The following is a 20000-nucleotide window of genomic DNA, read 5'->3' on the forward strand; positions in this document are numbered from 1 at the left end:
CACACACACACACCGAGAGACACACACCGAGAGAGACACACACACACACACACACACACACCGAGAGACACACACACACACACACCGAGGGACACACACACACACACACACCAGGAGACACACACACACACACCGAGACACACACACACACACACCGAGGGACACACACACACACACACACACACACCGAGAGACACACACACACACACACACACCGAGAGACACACACACACACACAGAGACACACACACACACACACACCGAGAGACACACACACACACACCGAGAGACACACACACACACACACAGAGACACACACACACACACACACACACACACAGAGACACACACACACACACACACCGAGACACACACACACACACACCGAGAGACACACACACACACACACCGAGACACACACACACACACACACACACACACACACGTGTCCTAGTGTCATGATTTGCTTTTGTAAAATGAGATAATTCTGTGTTGATTTAAATAAAACAAACAGTTTAACTTGTTTCTCAAACAGAAACATTACGGTGAAATGAAAGCAGATCTTTTCAGTTTCCTTCATCAGATCTGTAGAGTTTGACTTGTTCTAACTGATCTGGTTCTAACTGATCTGGTTCTTCTCTGATCTGGTTCTCTCTGCCTCAGGAACTCCTCGCTCGGAGGTGCAGGAGGAGGTGGAGTGCGCCCCCTCTCCTCACCTCGCCCTCACCCTGAAGGTTGGTTCCTCTCTTCTTCTCTAACGTTGACCTCATCACCTTCTCCTGCTCTGGTCTCATGAAGCTGGTGTGTGTGTGTGTGTGTGCAGGTGGCCGGGCTGGGGACGACCAGGGAGGTGGAGCTTCCTCTGTCCAACTACAAGTCCACCATCTTCTACTACGTCCAGCGCCTGCTGCAGTTCTCCTGCAGCGGCGCCGTGAAGACGGACAAGCTGCGACGCATCTGGGAGCCGACGTACACGTGAGAGACGGAGACGCAGATCTGAAGGTTGTGAGACTCACCTGCTCAGATGTTTGACTCTGTCTCTGTCTCTGTCTCTGTCTGTCCTCAGGATCATGTACCGGGAGCTGAAGGACGCCGACAAGGAGAAGGAGAGCGGGAAGATGGTGACTCACACGCTCCAACACACACCACCACAGTCCCTGGTTGTCTTTATACACCTGACCTCTGACCTCTGACCTGTTCCCCCCCCTCCAGGACTTCTGTGAGCTCAGTGTCGGGGGTCGTTCTGGAGGTCTGAGCCCCAGTACGGTATCAGCCAATCAGAGCAGCGAGATCCTGGGCGCGGCCAGGGAGGCGGCCCAGGCGAAGGCGGGCTGCAGCCAGAACGCGTGCGGCGTGGAGGACGTCCTGCAGCTGCTGAGGATCCTCTACATCATCGGAGGAGACGCCACGTCCAACCCCCGCTCGCTGCAGGAGGGTGAGGACTCACCTGGTTCTGGTTCTGGTTCTGGATCACTCGTCCTGATGTTCAGGCAGTTTAGATTTATTATAATTTAAATGTTGTGTTCAGATGTGGACGAGCTGCAGTTCAACGCGTCTCCAGAGGAGTTCACCAGCAAGAAGATCACAACCAAGATCCTGCAGCAGATCGAGGTCAGTCGGTTGATCTGTGGTGCCGGTGGTTCGATCCCCTTGGTCCAGGTCTCTGACCCGGTCCATGTCTCTTGTTTCCCAGGAGCCTCTGGCTCTGGCCAGCGGAGCGCTGCCCGAGTGGTGTGAGCAGCTGACCTCCAAGTGTCCGTTCCTCATCCCCTTCGAAACCAGGCAGCTCTACTTCACCTGCACGGCCTTCGGAGCGTCCAGGTGAGCCCGAGGGACCTCCCCTGACTCCTCCCCTGACTCCTCCCACTTTCACTGAACGTAACGCAGACGTCCGTTTGGATCAGGGAACCGACACGAGAAGGAAAACTCAAACCAAATAGAAAGTTCAAGAAAAACTGTTCAGTGAAATCCAGTTCTCAGTGGAACCTGAAGATGGCGCTCACGTTATAATATGGAGATGCAACAAATCAACCATCGTTCATTTAATTGATTTGTTTTTTCTATATATTTATGTTTCCTCCTCTAACCTCTGTGTGCCTGCTCTGACCTCTGACCTCTGTGTGTCTGCTCTGACCTCTGTGTGTCTGCTCTGACCTCTGTGTCTGCTCTGACCTCTGTGTGTCTGCTCTGACCTCTGACCTCTGTGTGTCTGCTCTGACCTCTGTGTGTCTGCTCTGACCTCTGTGTGTCCTCTGACCTCTGTGTGTCTCCTCTGACCTCTGTGTGTCCTCTAACCTCTGTGTGACCTCTGTGTGTCTCCTCTGACCTCTGTGTGTCTGCTCTGACCTCTGTGTGTCTGCTCTGACCTCTGTGTGTCTCCTCTGACCTCTGTGTGTCTCCTCTGACCTCTGTGTGTCTCCTCTGACCTCTGTGTGTCTCCTCTGACCTCTGTGTGTCTGCTCTGACCTCTGTGTGTCTCCTCTGACCTCTGTGTGTCTCCTCTGACCTCTGTGTGTCTCCTCTGACCTCTGTGTCTCCTCTGACCTCTGTGTGTCTCCCCTGACCTCTGTGTGTCTGCTCTGACCTCTGTGTCTGCTATGACCTCTGTGTCTGCTCTGACCTCTGACCTCTGTGTGTCTCCTCTAACCTCTGTGTGTCTCCTCTGACCTCTGTGTGTCCTCTAACCACTGTGTGTCCTCTGACCTCTGTGTGTCTCCTCTGACCTCTGTGTGTCTCCTCTGACCTCTGTGTGTCTCCTGACCTCTGTGTGTCTCCTCTGACCTCTGTGTGTCTGCTCTGACCTCTGTGTGTCTGCTCTGACCTCTGTGTGTCTGCTCTGACCTCTGTGTGTCTGCTCTGACCTCTGTGTGTCTGCTCTGACCTCTGTGTGTCTGCTCTGACCTCTGACCTGTGTGTCTGCTCTGACCTCTGTGTGTCTCCTCTGACCTCTGTGTGTCTGCTCTGACCTCTGTGTGTCTCCTCTGACCTCTGTGTGTCTCCTCTGACCTCTGTGTGTCTCCTGACCTCTGACCTCTGACCTCTGTGTGTCTCCAGGGCGATTGTGTGGCTGCAGAACCGCCGCGAGGCGACCATGGAGCGCTCCCGTCCGTCCACCACGGTGCGGCGGGACGATCCCGGAGAGTTCAGGGTGGGTCGTCTCAAACACGAGCGAGTGAAGGTTCCCCGTGGGGACGCCATGATGGAGTGGGCGGAGTCTGTCATGCAGATCCACGCTGACAGGAAGTCTGTGCTGGAGGTGAGAAGAGTTTCCACGTTAATAACTGAGGAAACGATTTCTACTGAGAGACGTGTGAGACATGAACATGGACTAATCATCTGTGTGTGTGTGTCTGTGTGTGTGTGTGTGTGTGTGTCTCTGTGTGTGTGTGTCTCTGTGTGTGTGTGTGTGTGTCTGTCTGTGTGTGTGTCTGTGTGTGTGTGTGTGTCCAGGTGGAGTTCCAGGGCGAGGAGGGAACCGGCCTGGGTCCGACCCTGGAGTTCTACGCTCTGGTGGCAGCAGAGTTCCAGAGGACGTCTCTCGGCGTCTGGTTGTGTGACGACGACTTCCCCGACGACGAGTCCCGACAGGTGAGACTCACAGATGAGCTGATACCAGTTGGGAGGTCAAAGGTCACAGTCATATAGCCGCAGGGTTGAGGCTAATCTGTTTTTATTATTAACCTTTTAGATTGTGTTTTACACTAACCTGTATAAAAGGTGGCGTATAAATAAAGTTTGACTGATTTGAATAGTTAATAACCAGCTTTGAGGTGTGGGGACCACGTGAGGTTCAGTGAAGTCATGAAACCAGATCCTGGGTCTGTTTGGATCAGTGCACAGTGACCTGAGCGTGTGCTGCTGGTTGCAGGTGGACCTGGGGGGGGGGCTGAAGCCCCCCGGCTTCTACGTGCAGCGCTCCTGCGGCCTGTTCGCGGCGCCGTTCCCTCAGGACAGCGAGGAGCTGGAGCGCATCACGCAGCTGTTCCACTTCCTGGGCGTCTTCCTGGCCAAGTGCATCCAGGACAACCGTCTGGTGGACCTGCCCGTGTCCCAGCCCTTCTTCAAGCTGCTCTGCATGGGGGACATCAAGTCCAACATGAGCAAGCTGCTGTACCAGTCCCGCAGCTCGCCACACGACCCCGAGCGGCCCTACCTGCACCCCTTCCTGCTGCTGGCCGACGTGCAGTCCGAGGCGTCCACCGAGGAGAGCCAGGAGACCTACTCCCTGGGCAGCTTCGACGAGGACTCCAAGTCCGAGTTCATCATGGACCCGCCCAAACCCAAACCCCCGGCCTGGTACCACGGCATCCTGACCTGGGACGACTTCCAGCTGGTCAACCCCCACAGGTCGGAACCGATCCTCCTCTTTCTCTCTCTCTCTCTAGGGCTTTTTAGTGAAGGAAGAAAGTAGTGGGGGAGAAAAACATAGAGGAAATAAAGATGAAGAAGAGGGAGGGGTATGACAAGCATGAGGAAAGATGGAAAAGAAGGGGAAGTAGAGGAGTAAGAAGGAGATGTAGAGGAGTAAGGAGGAAAAGAAGGGGAAGTAGAGTAAGGAGGAAAAGAAGGGGAAGTAGAGGAGTAATAAGGAGATGTAGAGGAGTAAGGAGGTTAAGTAGAGGAGTAAGGAGGAAAAGAAGGGGAAGTAGAGGAGTAAGGAGGGGAAGTAGAGGAGTAAGGAGGGGAAGTAGAGGAGTAAGGAGGTTAAGTAGAGGAGTAAGAAGGAGATGTAGAGGAGTAAGGAGGAAAAGAAGGGGAAGTAGAGGAGTAAGGAGGAAAAGAAGGGGAAGTAGAGGAGTAAGGAGGTAAAGAAGGGGAAGTAGAGGAGTAAGGAGGGGAAGTAGAGGATTAAGGAGGAAAAGAAGGAGAAGTAGAGGAGTAAGAAGGAGATGTAGAGGAGTAAGGAGGAAAAGAAGGGGAAGTAGAGGAGTAAGGAGGGGAAGTAGAGGAGTAAGGAGGAAAAGAAGGGGAAGTAGAGGAGTAAGGAGGAAAAGAAGGGGAAGTAGAGGAGTAAGGAGGGGAAGTAGAGGAGTAAGGAGGAGATGTAGAGGAGTAAGGAGTAAGGAGGGGAAGTAGAGGAGTAAGAAGGAGATGTAGAGGAGTAAGGAGGGGAAGTAGAGGAGTAAGAAGGAGATGTAGAGGAGTAAGGAGGGGAAGTAGAGGAGTAAGAAGGAAAAGAAGGGGAAGTAGAGGAGTAAGGAGGGGAAGTAGAGGAGTAAGAAGGAGATGTAGAGGAGTAAGGAGGAAAAGAAGGGGAAGTAGAGGAGTAAGGAGGAAAAGAAGGGGAAGTAGAGGAGTAAGGAGGTAAAGAAGGGGAAGTAGAGGAGTAAGGAGGGGAAGTAGAGGATTAAGGAGGAAAAGAAGGAGAAGTAGAGGAGTAAGAAGGAGATGTAGAGGAGTAAGGAGGAAAAGAAGGGGAAGTAGAGGAGTAAGGAGGGGAAGTAGAGGAGTAAGGAGGAAAAGAAGGGGAAGTAGAGGAGTAAGGAGGAAAAGAAGGGGAAGTAGAGGAGTAAGGAGGGGAAGTAGAGGAGTAAGGAGGAGATGTAGAGGAGTAAGGAGTAAGGAGGGGAAGTAGAGGAGTAAGAAGGAGATGTAGAGGAGTAAGGAGGGGAAGTAGAGGAGTAAGAAGGAGATGTAGAGGAGTAAGGAGGGGAAGTAGAGGAGTAAGGAGGGGAAGTAGAGGAGTAAGAACGAGATGTAGAGGAGTAAGGAGGAAAAGAAGGGGAAGTAGAGGAGTAAGGAGGAAAAGAAGGGGAAGTAGAGGAGTAAGGAGGGGAAGTAGAGGAGTAAGGAGGAAAAGAAGGGGAAGTAGAGGAGTAAGGAGGAAAAGAACGGGAAGTAGAGGAGTACGGAGGGGAAGTAGAGGAGTAAGGAGGAAAAGAAGGGGAAGTAGAGGAGTAAGGAGGGGAAGTAGAGGATTAAGGAGGAAAATAAGGGGAAGTAGAGGAGTAAGGAGGAAAAGAAGGGGAAGTAGAGGAGTAAGGAGGGGAAGTAGAGGAGTAAGGAGGAAAAGAAGGGGAAGTAGAGGAGTAAGGAGGAAAAGAAGGGGAAGTAAAGGAGTAAGGAGGGGAAGTAGAGGAGTAAGGAGGAAAAGAAGGGGAAGTAGAGGAGTAGGGAGGAGATGTAGAGGAAGTAGGAAGGGGAAGTAGAGGAGGATGTAGAGGAAGTAGGAAGATGTGGAAGAAAAGGAGGATGAGTTCTTCAGTTCCTTCTCGCTCCACTGGGTTCAACCAGCCACTCGGGTGAAACCAGGTTTGGATCTGAAGCTCCTCCTCCTGAAGGTTCATCTCTCCTCTTCTGTTCCTCAGAGCTCGGTTCCTGAAGGAGGTCAAGGAGCTGGCGGTGAAGAGGAGGCAGATCCTGGCGAGTAAGAGTTTGTCTGAGGACGAGAAGAACACCAGACTGCAGGACCTGATGCTGAGGAACCCGCTCGGCTCCGGCCCCCCCCTCTGCATCGAGGACCTCGGGTAAGACTCACAGGGTCGCCATGGTAACGCTCCCCATGGGCTCTACATCAGGTTATAGACAAAAGAAATGGAGACCAGAGCCACAGAACCATCAGAGAGTGAAGACGATAGTTCAGATGCATCAGGATTCTCACTGTGATGAAAGATGATTTATAATCTGATGTCAGATCAGTTTCTGTTCAGAGAGAAACTTCAGCTTCACACTGAACCTGAAACTTCAACTTCACACGGAACCTGAAGCTTCAGGATGTTCCTCTCGATCGCTCTAAACGAGTCCGAGCCTGAGAGGAAGGATCGGAACCCGACCTGCAGTCAGGATCAGGTTCATGAGGTTATCATGACAGGATATTAAACTCTGGATACTGATGTATCATCATCTCGTCACAGGTGCACGAGTTGTGTTCATCAGTGCAGCTGAGAACAGGAACGTGTCTTTAGAGAGAAGGTGGAAGAACTCGTTAAGAACTCGTTAAGAACTCGTTAAGAGCTCGTTAAGAACTTGGTGCTGAGACGCTCTGGACTGAGAGAAGACTCATCGGCTCAAAGTCACTGTGAGACGGAGAAGATGAAGTGTGGTCATGTGACGCTGGACATTGTCTCACTCTGTCTCTCTCTCTCTCTCTCGCTCTCTCTCTCTCTCACTCTGTCTCTCTCTCTCTCTCACTCTGTCTCTCTCCGTCTGTCTCTCTCTCACTCTCTCTCTCTCTCTGTCTCACTCTCTCTCTGTCTGTCTCTCTCACTCTCTCTCTCTCTCTCTCTCTCTCTCTCTCTCTCTCTCTCCAGGTTGAACTTCCAGTTCTGTCCGTCCTCGAAGGTCCACGGTTTCTCTGCAGTCGATCTCAAAACCAACGGAGAAGACGAGGTAACGACGAGTGTCTGACGCTGAGGAGCAGGAGGTGTCGGGTGTGTAGATGTTAACACTGTGTGTGTCTGTGTGTGTGTCTTTGTGTGTGTGTGTGTTCAGATGGTCACCATGGAGAACGCTGAGGAGTACGTGGAGCTGATGTTTGATTTCTGTATGCACACTGGGATCCAGAAGCAGATGGAGGCGTTCAGAGGTAAAACACAGGTCACATGACTCCACTGGTTTCCTGTAGGAAAGAGAAAGAAGAGTGAAATTCAAACTTCTCCTCCTGGTTCCTGACTCCTTCTCCTCCTCTCCTCCTCCTCTCTTCCTCTCCTTCTCTCCTCTCTCCTGACTCCTCCTCTCCTCCTCCTCTCCCCTGGTTCCTCCTCCTCTCCCCTGGTTCCTCCTCCTCTCCTCTCCTCCTCTCCTCCTCTCCTCTCCTCTCCTCTCCTCCTCTCCTCCTCCTCAGAGGGATTTAACCGAGTCTTTCCGATGGAGAAGCTGAGCTCCTTCAGCCACAAGGAGGTGCAGATGATCCTCTGTGGGAACCAATCACCTTCCTGGACTTCTGATGACATCATCAACTACACTGAACCAAAGCTGGGTTACACCAGAGACAGGTGTGTACACACACACACACAGACACACACACACACACACAGAGACACACACAGACACACACACACACACACACAGACACACACACACACACACAGACACACACACAGACACACACACACAGACACAGACACACACAGACACACACACACACAGACACACACACACACACAGACACACACAGACACACACACACACAGACACACACACACACACAGACACACACACACACAGACGCACACACACACACAGACGCACACACACACACTAACACTCACACACACACTAACACTCACTCACACACACACTAACACTCACACACACACTAACACTCACACACACTCACACACACACTCACACACACACACACACACACAGACCCACACCTGACCCTCTCCCCCCCCCAGCCCTGGCTTCCTGCGGTTCGTCAGGGTTCTCTGTGGGATGTCGTCTGACGAGAGGAAAGCGTTTCTCCAGTTCACCACCGGCTGCTCCACGCTGCCCCCTGGTGGCCTGGCCAACCTGCACCCCCGCCTCACCATCGTCAGGAAGGTAAACTCCTCCTCCTCCTGCTTCCTCATTGATGTTAAAGGTTTGTGTTCACATGTGATGCGTTCAAAGACCCTGAGCGAAGCTGGGACATCAGAGCTTTGAGAACCATCGTGTTGAAAATGTCTCTAAAAACAGATTCTATTATAAACGATTAACTCCAGTGATTGAGTCAAACTTTATTTCCAGCTCATTAATTTAAAGACGTCTCTCGGACTCTGATTGAAACATGAAGTGATATGAGATGTTCAACAGTGGTTTCCCCCCCCCCCCAGGTGGACGCCACAGACTCCAGTTACCCGTCGGTCAACACGTGTGTTCACTACCTGAAGCTTCCTGAATATTCCTCTGAGGACATCATGAGGGAGCGTCTGCTGGCCGCCACCATGGAGAAAGGCTTCCACCTCAACTGAGCGCCGCGGCCGCCGCACTGAGCGCCGCCGCGGCCGCCCTGAGCGCCGCCGCGGCCGCACTGAGCATGCTCCTCTGGTCCGACGCCGCCCGCTGCGTGACTGACAGATCAGCTGATCCGAGCCAGCCTCACCGCTGGAGGAGGGGGGGGGGGGGTCTCATGCAGATTGACATGAAGCTGCCTCCTCACATCCTCAACACCTCCTTCATCTTCATCAGCGGCAGCCCCCCCCCTCCTCCTCCTCCTCCTCCTCACCCGAGCTGCTGCTGTGTGTGTGTGTGTGCTGACCCCTCCTCCTCCTGTTTGACTCGTAGCTTCAGTTTTCAGTTCAAACAATCACCGCCCCCCCCTTTCTGTTTTTATTTTTTTGTTCTTTTGCTTTTTGTTTTGTGTGTGTGTGTGTGTGTGTGTGTGACAGTTTTGGGGTTGTTCCCGGCCGGCTGTAGGTCCGAGTGCATTTGGTGTTTTCTTTTAAGACGAAGCTGTAGAGACAGAAACACTGAAAGAGAAGAAGACGGCTCTGCTCTCCTGTATTTTCTTTGTATATTATAAACATTTATTTAACTCAAGTTGCAGTTTGAGGTAAACAGATATTTTCAAATGTGTATGCTCCAAAAAAATAATCATTAAAATGTTTGCAAAGTATGAAGTAACGATGGAGTCCTGTAGTTTGTGGAGGGAACTGTCGTCTTTCCAACGCTGGGATCGCACCCTGAACTCAACATGAGAAACACTGAGTGGTTCAGACCTGGAAGCAGCTCCAGAGCGCCACCTGGTGGTCACACTCGTCATGTGAGGCCTGATAATGATCGATCCTATGATTTAACGCTTCACCACCTGGGTTTGACGTGAACTGATGAATCCTCAGATCGTGATCCAGAAGCTCAGTCGGATTTATTAGCAAAAGATCAAGATCAGTACATTTTTAATTCAGAGAATCGTCGAAGGTTCGATTTCCTTCAGTTCAGAGTCATGTGATCTGAAGAGAAGTTCTCAACGTGATGACAGATGAAACGACTCGGAACACAGACGTAGATGAAGATTGACGACATGGCTGTGCCCAATCCTCTGGATCGCCCCCTGGTGGCAGTCAGCAGCACAGGTCCTAGACTGCACCTCCTCCCTGTTAGCAGATGGGACACGTTTGGTTTGCTCACAGACGGAGGCGGAGCCTCAGCTGTCGGCCATCTTGTCCAGGGCGGTGAGCGGCGCCAGGATCCGGCTCTTGTTGGTCTCCACGATGTTTCCGTTCTGGATCATCTCGTCCAGGATGACGTGGACCCGGTCCAGGTTGAACATGATCTGGAGACGAGTCAAGGAAACACAACAAAGAGACATTCACTGACATCACGTAGAGTCGGGTTGTGACGTGCGAGTCGGGTGGAAGGATACGTCCAGTTCACTCTGCAGGGAAACACAAATACACAACTGGTGACCACACTGATCACAACACATCAACACAGTGTCTTCAGTCAGGTGTTACCAATGTGTGTGTCTGTGTGAACTCACCACTCGACTGAAATATTTATCCAGAACCTCCACAAAGTTGTGGACCAGCTCGTAGACAGAGAGCTCGTTCTGTGGGAGACGGAAACAAAACCAACTGTGATCGTTTCTAATGGTTAATTATGAAATGCATTTTATTTAAAGTTAAATTACAGACATTGATCCAGGAACTTGTGATATATCATAGTTCTGGGAGGCTGAGAGTTTTAACTTTTCATTTCTCTGATTTAATCCATGAAAACTCAGTGACTGTTTATAAAGTTCAACCAATCAGAGTCCGTCTCAGCTGTCAATCAAATAACTGATTAAACCCAAACTGATCAGAAACACTTCACTGCTAACATGGAGGAGGTGTGGGACATATACTGCAGCCAGCCACCAGGGGGCGATCCAGATGATTTGGCTTCACTTTTGGGAGCTGTCATGTCGTCCATCTTTGTTCAGGCAGCTCACGCTAACTGAGCAGGACTCACCTCGGCGTCCGTGACCGCGACCACGATGTACAGCGCCGCGTACTGACGGTAAACCAGCTTGAAGTCTTTGTAGTCCACGAACGAGCACTGAGGAAACACAGGAAGTCAGAGTGACGTGGGAACACGCACAGGAAGTGAAGCTACACTCACTTCCTGTGAAGCTACACAGCGTGAGCACTCAGGCATAGATATATATATAAAGACTAGATGTCTCGTTCGACGGAGCCGGACGTCCGCACATGGCGGCCATCTTGCCAGAGGTTGCTCGCTTCGATTAACATTGTGTTGGTAAATAACCATAACTTGCTCAATTTTCAACCGATTTTTAAACGGTCTGGTTTGTTATAAACGTCAGAGATGTAGATATGACACTGCATAAATTATGAATAATAATGGTATTTTCTAAAAAAATTTAATAATTTATGCAGTGTCATAACTACATCTCTGCCGTTTATAACAAACCAGACCGTTTCAAAATCGGTTGAAAATTGAGTAAGTTATGGTTATTTACCACTAGCAACACAATGTTATGGGTGAGAGAGCAACCTCTGGCAAGATGGCCGCCATGTGGTGACGTCCGGCTCCGTTGGCCGGCAACGCGGACGAGACATCTAGTCTTTATATATAAATCTATGCCCTCAGGTACCTGCTCCTTCCTGCGGCTCAGGCAGCAGCGCACCACGTCGGCCTCTAGCGCCGCCCTCCTGGTCAGCTCCACGGGCGTGTAGTACCGGGACAGGCGGGTCTGGCCCTGCCGGTTCACCATCAGCACGAACTGGATCATCCTCGGAACCAGCAGCAGCTCCACGGCTTCAGAGACAAGAACATGAGGAACATGAGGAACATGAGGAACCGTCTGGATTAGAACTTCCAACAGGAGCCTTTAAAAACAGCTTTTACACAGAGCTTCACTGAGGGGAAACACATACAAATCAAATTAAACACAACGATAAAGACACACAACAGACACACAACTGTTCACATGACTCAAAATAAACAGATAAATGAGTTTGAACTTTGACCTTTAGGCTCCACACGCTCTCACCTGTTCGGCTGGTGCTGATTGGACAGCTGTGATGACGTCGCCTTAAAGCCACAGGTGAGACGTTTGTGGAAACCCTGTTCAAATGAGAATCATTAAATCATGTTTTAAATGTGCTGCACTGTGGAACAAATCCTGAACACTTTCATTTAACAGAAGAATATAAAGGTTGTTAAAGTACGAAAAGTCCAACATGTATTAAAACATTTACACTGTTTTTATTAATTAAATACTTTAGATTGTGAAAAATTATCAACATCATATCAATTTATTGAAATAGATTTTTTCTCCATGAACTAATATGACATTTTAATATTCCCGACATTAATATATTTAGTTTTATAAACAGGTTTCGGGGATTTCTGACTTTCCTGAAGCTCCCGAATGCAACACTCTGTTGTGTTATCATATCAGATAAAACCGTAAATACTGTAAATACCGTAAATACTGTAAATAACATTCATTTAATTTACCGGCAGCTTGTGTGTGGAAGGCGGCTACATGAGAGCCGTGAGCCGGGCTGCAAACAACCCAGGCTAACGGGATCCAGGCTAAGCTAACAGGCTCCAGTCTAAGCTAACAGGGATCCAGGCTAGGCTAACAGGTGTCCATGCTAACGGGATCCAGGCTAAGCTAACAGTGTCCAGGCTAATGGGATCCAGGCTAAGCTAACGGGATCCAGGCTAAGCTAACAGGCTCCAGGCTAAGCTAAAATGATCCAGGCTAACGAGATCCAGGCTAAGCTAACAGGATACAGGCTAATGGCTGTTAGCTCGTTTCATTCACAACCCCAACAAGAAACAAACGAGACATTTCCGTTTCCGGTGAAAACAACAAGCTAACCTGTTAGCATTTAATGCTCAGTTACCATCCGGAGGTGGTGCGTTCACTGACACCATAACAAATGGTAAACGAGAGCGTTTGGAGTTCAGGCCTGGAAAGAGAGAGAGAGAGGGAGGGGGGTAGAGCGAGAGAGAGGGAGGGGGTAGAGAGAGAGGAGTAATGGCGGCCGGGTAGACACACACACACACTCACCGACTCCTCGTCCTCCAGCAGCCGGCTCTCCCCTCCGGTTCTCCGGGGCAGTTTCCCTCTCACACCGCGGCGGAGCCTCACACCCGGAGCGGACTCACGGGCTCCAGCCGGACGCGGACCCGTCCTTGGACCTCTGCTGCCCGGGACTTCCCTTCTCCTGCTCCCGGAGAGAGAGGGAGGACAACATGGATGAGCAGCCCGGCGGAGGAGGGGTCGGAGCGGGCTCTCTGAGGCAGCCTCCCCCGGCGCAGCAGCAGCTCCAGCCCGGGGGCAGCGGCGGAGGCAGCAGCGGGGGAGGAGGCGTCATGGTCCCGCACCAGCCGGACGAGCTGCCCCGGCCCCAGCAGCAGTACACCATCCCCGGCATCCTGCACTACATCCAGCACGAGTGGGCCCGCTTCGAGATGGAGAGGGCGCACTGGGAGGTGGAGAGGGCCGAGCTCCAGGTGAGCTAACCCCGCTAGCTTAGCGCCGAGCGCCGGGAGAGCTCCAGGGGGTCCGGGCCGGTGCTCGGTCCCCGGGTCCCCGGTACTCGAACCCTCCGGACCGGCTCCTGATCTGTTTCCCTCCGGACGCTCACACTCCGTCCGGGCGCTTAGCGGGCTGGAGCTAGCGGTTAGCTTCCCGCAGCTAGCCGCTAGCTCCAGCCTGCTCCTCGGTTCCTCTGGTTCCTCCTGAGTTTGTGTCCTCCTCGAACATCTGAGCTCCAGAGCAGAAGTGGGTCCAGAGGACATGTCCACGTTCTGTCCTGCTGGTGTGTCCCTCCAGCTGGGTTAGCTGGGACTAGTTAGCTGGAGACTGGTTAGCTTTGTTAGCTGAGGACTAGCTCAGGTGGAAGAATGCTCGCTTTACTTTGAAAGAGTTTCCTAAACGTCAGTGTGAAAACAACTCTAATATTAATACTTCAAAACTAACAGGAGACAAGTGAAGGACAACAGCACAGAGTCCTGAGGTCCACAGACCATCACAGACCCATGTGTCTCCATGGAGGACTCATAATTCATATCGAGATGTAGACCAGTGGTTCACCAGGAGGAAACAAATCAGTACAACACAACTGTGATGTTAAAGTAAACAATTACAGTAACAATCAAATCTAACATATAAAGTTATTCATTTTCACTTAATTCCACCATCACAAATGGTCAGATGTTAAATTGACAAAGGGTCGGTTCAGTGAGCCGTAGTCCTCATTTTAAACATAACCTATCAGCTGGTAACTGGAAAACATTAATAATAGATTAAAATATGAATACTCCTAAATGAGAGGGGGGGTTTCCCTGAGGACAGATGGACTTCAGGCTCTGATGATGAAGTCAAAGTTGTATAAGTTTGTTATAACGCTCCTGCAGCAGAGTGTGTAATGACAGGGTCTGTGTGTGTGTGTTAGCTGTGTGTCTGTGTGTGTCTGTGTGTGTGTGTGTCTGTGTGCTCTGACTTGTCGGCTGGGACGCTGGATGCCTTCAGCATGACTCCGTCACAGCTCCTGATAAGAAACAAACGAGCTGAGGTGTCGACATTCCTGTGAACTGGAGGACGTGTCCCCACTTCGACACAGAGACAAACACTCGAGTCTCGTGCTTCGTCGCTAGTTACAACAAAATCTATCTCTTCATCAAATCCTCAATCTGACAATGAGACCAGAGAATATACGACTTATTTGCTTGAGAAGCGAGTGAAGTCATGGATTTCTTTAAACCTCTCGCTCATCCATGTTGTCTCCACGGTGCATCTACGTCCTGAGACAGACATCCGGAGAAACACGGGGGACAAAGGTCAACGTATTACTGATCCGTCACATTCATGTTTGGGTCTTTTTAGTGGATTGTGTCAAATGTTTGTCGAGCCAGCAAATAATTTAAAACAATCAGAACCCGTTTGTCCTTCGTTTCCATCCCAGCTCTGATCCTCTTAGTTTCACATACGTTCACACATCACAGACAGGAGGACTCAGTAGATCACAGACAGGAGGACTCAGTAGATCACAGACAGGAGGCGGAGTAGATCACCGGCAGGAGGACTCAGTAGATCACAGACAGGAGGACTCAGTAGATCACAGGCAGGAGGACTCAGTAGATCACCGGCAGGAGGACGCAGTAGATCACAGGCAGGAGGACTCAGTAGATCACAGACAGGAGGACTCAGTAGATCACAGGCAGGAGGCGGAGTAGATCACAGACAGGAGGACTCAGTAGATCACAGGCAGGAGGACTCAGTAGATCACAGACAGGAGGACTCAGTAGATCACAGACAGGAGGACTCAGTAGATCACAGGCAGGAGGCGGAGTAGATCACAGACAGGAGGACTCAGTAGATCACAGGCAGGAGGCGGAGTAGATCACAGACAGGAGGCGGAGTAGATCACAGACAGGAGGACTCAGTAGATCACAGGCAGGAGGCGGAGTAGATCACAGGCAGGAGGACTCAGTAGATCACAGACAGGAGGACTCAGTAGATCACAGGCAGGAGGCGGAGTAGATCACAGGCAGGAGGACTCAGTAGATCACAGACAGGAGGACTCAGTAGATCACAGGCAGGAGGCGGAGTAGATCACAGACAGGAGGACTCAGTAGATCACAGACAAGAGGACGCAGTAGATCACAGACAGGAGGACACAGTAGATCACAGACAGGAGGACTCAGTAGATCAAAAACAGGAGGACTCAGTAGATCACAGGCAGGAGGACTCAGTAGATCACAGACAGGAGGACTCAGTAGATCAAAAACAGGAGGACTCAGTAGATCACAGGCAGGAGGACTCAGTAGATCACAGACAGGAGGACTCAGTAGATCACAGACAGGAGGACGCAGTAGATCACAGGCAGGAGGACGCAGTAGATCACAGACAGGAGGCGGAGTAGATCACAGACAGGAGGACTCAGTAGATCACAGACTGGAGGACTCAGTAGACCACAGACTGGAGGACTCAGTAGATCACAGACAGGAGGACACAGTAGATCACATACAGGAGGACACAGATCACAGACATAAGGACACAGTAGATCACAGACAGGAGGACTCTGGTCTTGGTCTGTTCCTGTTTGCTGTGGACACTGGGCAGACTGACTGAGCCCTGCCTGCAGTTTCAACATGACTTGTATCGAGGACTCGAACCTTCCACCCCCGCCCGGCTTCACCTCTCTGTCCACACAGGACTGTTTGCTGTGGTTCAGATTGTTCGGTCTCTGATTTGACTTCAGATGATTTGTCCTGTGAACTCTGTGCAGGAAGCAGAAGGAGGAGGAGCTTAAGGTTTAACACTTTGCTGCCGATCCGCAGCCAGTGGAGGAAGTGAGGAGACGACAGGAGTCCTCACTTCCTGCTGCCGTCAGCACGTCCTGACCTCTGATCAGCCTTTCAGGTCACGTCTCAGTTGAAGGATCTGTCCCTCATGTGAGGTGTCCTCATGGTCCGTTCACACCTGCTGCTAACGCTCAGTTCTGTTCACACTGACCAGAGGACGTTGTTAAGTTAGTTAATATTGATGTTGTGATAAATCTGTGTTTGTGGAGCAGTCAGAAGAGTGACAACACTTTGGTTCCTTATGAATCAGAGGTCAGAGGTCGTCAGCAGGTCGTCAGTGTCCCAGGACAAAAACCAGATGAGTCCTCAATGCATCTCTGGTCCGTTCACACCTGCTGCTAACGCTCAGTTCTGTTCACACTGACCAGAGGAAGCTGACGGGTTCGTTGTGTTTAGTTAATATTGATGTTGTGATAAATCTGTGTTTGTGGAGCAGTCAGAAGAGTGACAACACTTTGGTTCCTTATGAATCAGAGGTCAGAGGTCGTCAGCAGGTCGTCAGTGTCCCAGGACAAAAACCAGATGAGTCCTCAATGCATCTCTGGTCCGTTCACACCTGCTGCTAACGCTCAGTTCTGTTCACACTGACCAGAGGAAGCTGACGGGTTCGTTGTGTTTAGTTAATATTGATGTTGTGATAAATCTGTGTTTGTGGAGCAGTCAGAAGAGTGACAACACTTTGGTTCCTTATGAAGCTGAGGTCAGAGGTCAGAGGTCGTCAGTGTGGTCCAGGACACAGAGCAGATGAGTCCTCAATGCATCTCTGGTCCGTTCACACCTGAACTTAGAGCTGTTAACAGCAGGTGTGAACTGGATCCAGAGACTGTTGTGAGTCAGATGAAGTTGGTCTCCTCGTCTCCTCGTCTCCTCGTCTCCTCGTCTCCTCGTCTCCTCGTCTCCTTGTCTCCTCGTCTCCTCGTCTCCTTGTCTCCTCAGGCGCTGGGGGCAGGTCTGTGGTTCATGGTCGAGCTGAGAAGATGCAGCTTCACATCTCCACAGCAAACAGCTGCTGAGTGGAGACGATCTTTGATCTGTACAATAAATCATGTCTTGAATCTGATCGGATGGTAGCAATGAGAAGTGTGTTACTGACAGGAAGTGAGAGTCACGTGACTGATGAGAACCAATCAGGAAGAGCGCGTCTGCGTCATCGTTTACTAAAGTTTCCGTTCAGACTGAAACACGAACCCAGAGTTTTCAAACTGGATCCGAGACCGGTTCACACCGGTCTCGGATCCAGAGGCTGGGAAACTCCCACAGACGTAACCATAGCAACAGGGATGAGTTCTGAAATGTAAACAATATGAGATGTTTCTTCTCTTAGAGCCTCATGAGGTTGAGAAGGATTCAAGTGGATTTCTGTGACCCCCCCCCCCTTTAACTGTTCATTTGTTTCTTATTATGAAACTTGTATCAAAGTATTTTTACATCGTGATCTTAAAGTAGTGATTCAACGTCCAATCAGAAAGCTTCCTGGGACTTTTCACGTCCTACAGCTTCTGTCCTGTCAGCGGTTGAGTCCACAGGCGACGGTGAGGACGGACGGAGGGAGGGAGACGTCCTGGACGACAGGAAGCCGTCTGTCCTCTCCATGTTGAGCTGCTGGTCACTGTTGACTCCGCCTCTTCTGGCGCCTGTAAACGTGGATCATCTCCTCCACAGATTCATGTGTTTATCCGACGCGTGAATATGACGAATCACACGAGACGGCTCTTTAGATTTAAAAGCTTCAGAAACAGAAAACACACATTTCTGTCCCACTGGGTTAGATCCAGAGGGTCAAAGGTCATCCTGTTTACCTGGAGAGTGGTGACAGGGGGGGGTGGGGGTGGGGGGGGGACAGGGCTAGTGGACGAGAGGCTGTAATTAGGATCCGTGGCCTAGTGGGCTCTGCTCTGACACCCCCGTCACAGCTGGACGCTAAAAGTAGACCGGCCGGAAATAACTAGTGACACACACTCACACACACAAATACACACACAAATACACACACACACAAATACACACACACTTTCACACACACTCTGGAGTTCAACTGCCTGTCAGTCACATAGTAAGGGTGAATTACTTTCAAACTTGTGTGTGTGTGTGTGTGTGTGTGTGTGTGTGTGTGTGTGTGTGTGTGTGTGTGTGTGTGTGTGTGTGTGTGTGTGTGTCAGTTGTTCAGAGGAATGGCCCTAATGGACCCCCCCCCCCCGTCAGCCTGGTAAATTGGGACCAGTGAGCTCACCTCCCCCCCCCACACACACATTTCTACATCGTCACCCTGCTGCTGTGACCTCACTCCAACTCTCTAAGGAGCGCTTGATTCATGCTCACCAGGTGCACGGGGGGGGGGCGGGGGGGGGTCAGTAACAACTTTACAGCAAATCGAGAGAGAGAGAGAGAGAGAGAGAGAGAAGTGGAGCGTTGAAATTTAGGAAAGGTTCAGTGAACTCCAGAGAAAGCTAAACTAAAGGTTCCTCCTGTGATGTTTCCGTGTATTTCAGTGACATCACCATGGAAACGACTACAAAGGTCAGAGTTCAGCCGCTGATCCGTCGTCACATTTAAAGTCAAAAGTCAAAGTCAAGTTTTGGTCCATTTAAAACCAAGGACGGGCAAAGTGCTTATAAAAAAAAAATTATTTAAATTTAAGTTTCCCTTTTTACTGTGAACCCAGAACAGGCCGAGTGCTGGTACTAAAAATAAATTCAAAATCAAGAATCCATTTTTCATGTTAACAAAAAGCACAGGGAAAATAACAATAATAAAAAAATCAACAAACGAAACTACAGCTTACTTCGGACTAGGGCTGCAACTAACGACTATTCTGAAAGTCGATTAGTCACCGATTATTGAAACGATTAATCGACTAATCGGATTATGAATGACACAAATTCTCAATTGCTATTATTTAGCAAGCAGCTTTTAAATTTAGCTTGAGGTTGTTGGAGGCATGTGATGACTGAAAATAAAGACAATAAAGATCGATACTTCATTAACAAAAATGTCTTTTAATAAACTTTGCTGCATATAAGGTTACTGTGACACAAAAGAAAAGAAAAATCAAGTTTTTGTCCATTTAAAACCAAGGACAGGCAAAGTGCTTATAAAAATTTTTTATTTAAATTTAAGTTTCCCTTTTTACTGTGAACCAAGAACAGGCCGAGTGCTGATACTAAAAATAAATTCAAAATCAAGTCTCCATTTTTCATGTTAACAAAAAGGACAGGGAAAATAACAATAATAAAAACATCAACAAACAAAACTACAGTTTACTTCGGACTAAATAATTGTGATTTAAAAAAGACGTAGGATAACATTTCGCTTTTAAACTCGTTCAAAAAAAATGTTTAAACCATATTTTTGTTATGGATTCCATAATCCTGTGCGCAGGTATAAACGTGTTTATATAACATCTGACAGAGGCGAGTCCGCATCGTCTCCGTTACGATGTCACACGTGACTCCTCCTCCTCACATGCGCGTGTCATGCTTCCATGGAGGGTTGGAGGTAGTTTTTTGCACGACTTTCAGAGATAGGAAGGAAGCGAGAGGGCTCACTCCTCAGGTACTTCCATCAGCACCTCCGGTAAAACGCCGTTTAGTTCCGCTGCGTGGCCCGAGAAACACGTGCTATGACGTCACCAAAGATTCTTCCACAAGTAAATTCGTCCGCGACTATTTTTGTCATCGATTTTTGTCGACAACGTCAACTCATCGTTGCCCCCCCGAGTCTGTGTGATGGAGAGAGAACAGTAAAGCTGT

The 20000-nt window shown here is 50.0% G+C and overlaps 3 protein-coding genes across 4 annotated transcripts in view; 2 read left to right on the forward strand and 1 right to left on the reverse strand.

Moving 5' to 3' along the window:
• Nucleotides 1-9546, forward strand: part of hectd1 (HECT domain containing 1) — a 32250-nt gene extending 22704 nt beyond the window's left edge. The window contains exons 30-44 of the mRNA XM_061082829.1: nt 664-734; nt 824-975; nt 1067-1121; nt 1213-1435; nt 1529-1611; nt 1694-1821; nt 3055-3256; nt 3451-3588; nt 3869-4347; nt 6309-6467; nt 7251-7329; nt 7432-7525; nt 7784-7934; nt 8340-8484; nt 8757-9546. Coding sequence (XP_060938812.1) covers nt 664-734; nt 824-975; nt 1067-1121; nt 1213-1435; nt 1529-1611; nt 1694-1821; nt 3055-3256; nt 3451-3588; nt 3869-4347; nt 6309-6467; nt 7251-7329; nt 7432-7525; nt 7784-7934; nt 8340-8484; nt 8757-8894 — 2297 coding nt within the window. The 3' untranslated portion in view covers nt 8895-9546. The remainder of the gene's footprint in view (nt 1-663; nt 735-823; nt 976-1066; nt 1122-1212; nt 1436-1528; nt 1612-1693; nt 1822-3054; nt 3257-3450; nt 3589-3868; nt 4348-6308; nt 6468-7250; nt 7330-7431; nt 7526-7783; nt 7935-8339; nt 8485-8756) is intronic.
• On the reverse strand, nt 9427-12742 carry ap4s1 (adaptor related protein complex 4 subunit sigma 1). 2 transcript variants are annotated; one of them, XM_061082831.1, is made up of 7 exons: nt 12388-12742; nt 11918-11991; nt 11519-11682; nt 10873-10959; nt 10403-10471; nt 10286-10297; nt 9427-10195 (listed from the first exon to the last, which is right to left on the reverse strand). In XM_061082831.1, the coding sequence occupies exons 3-7, from the start codon at nt 11654-11656 to the stop codon at nt 10067-10069; spliced, it is 435 nt and encodes a 144-aa protein (XP_060938814.1). In that variant the 5' UTR covers nt 11657-11682; nt 11918-11991; nt 12388-12742; the 3' UTR covers nt 9427-10066. The 2 variants fall into 2 exon arrangements, with proteins under 2 accessions (XP_060938814.1, XP_060938815.1); XM_061082832.1 differs by lacking the exon at nt 10286-10297.
• A 175-nt stretch (nt 12743-12917) lies between these two features.
• strn3 (striatin, calmodulin binding protein 3) overlaps nt 12918-20000 on the forward strand; it is a 21090-nt gene continuing 14007 nt past the window's right edge. Inside the window, exon 1 of the mRNA XM_061082830.1 lies at nt 12918-13395. Within this exon, the coding sequence (XP_060938813.1) occupies nt 13135-13395 (261 nt within the window). The 5' untranslated portion in view covers nt 12918-13134. The remainder of the gene's footprint in view (nt 13396-20000) is intronic.

This window comes from Limanda limanda, chromosome 12, assembly GCF_963576545.1.
Source record: "Limanda limanda chromosome 12, fLimLim1.1, whole genome shotgun sequence".
NCBI lineage: Eukaryota > Metazoa > Chordata > Actinopteri > Pleuronectiformes > Pleuronectidae > Limanda > Limanda limanda.

Excerpts from the sequence above, each read along its gene's own strand:
- ap4s1 (XM_061082831.1), bottom strand. The coding sequence starts at position 11,656 with ATGATCCAGTTCGTGCTGATGGTGAACCGGCAGGGCCAGACCCGCCTG. Across the intron at positions 10,960-11,518 it reads TGAGCCGCAGGAAGGAGCAG|TGCTCGTTCGTGGACTACAA; the intron begins GTACCTGAGGGC and ends GTGTTTCCTCAG. Across the intron at positions 10,472-10,872 it reads TCGCGGTCACGGACGCCGAG|AACGAGCTCTCTGTCTACGA; the intron begins GTGAGTCCTGCT and ends CGTCTCCCACAG.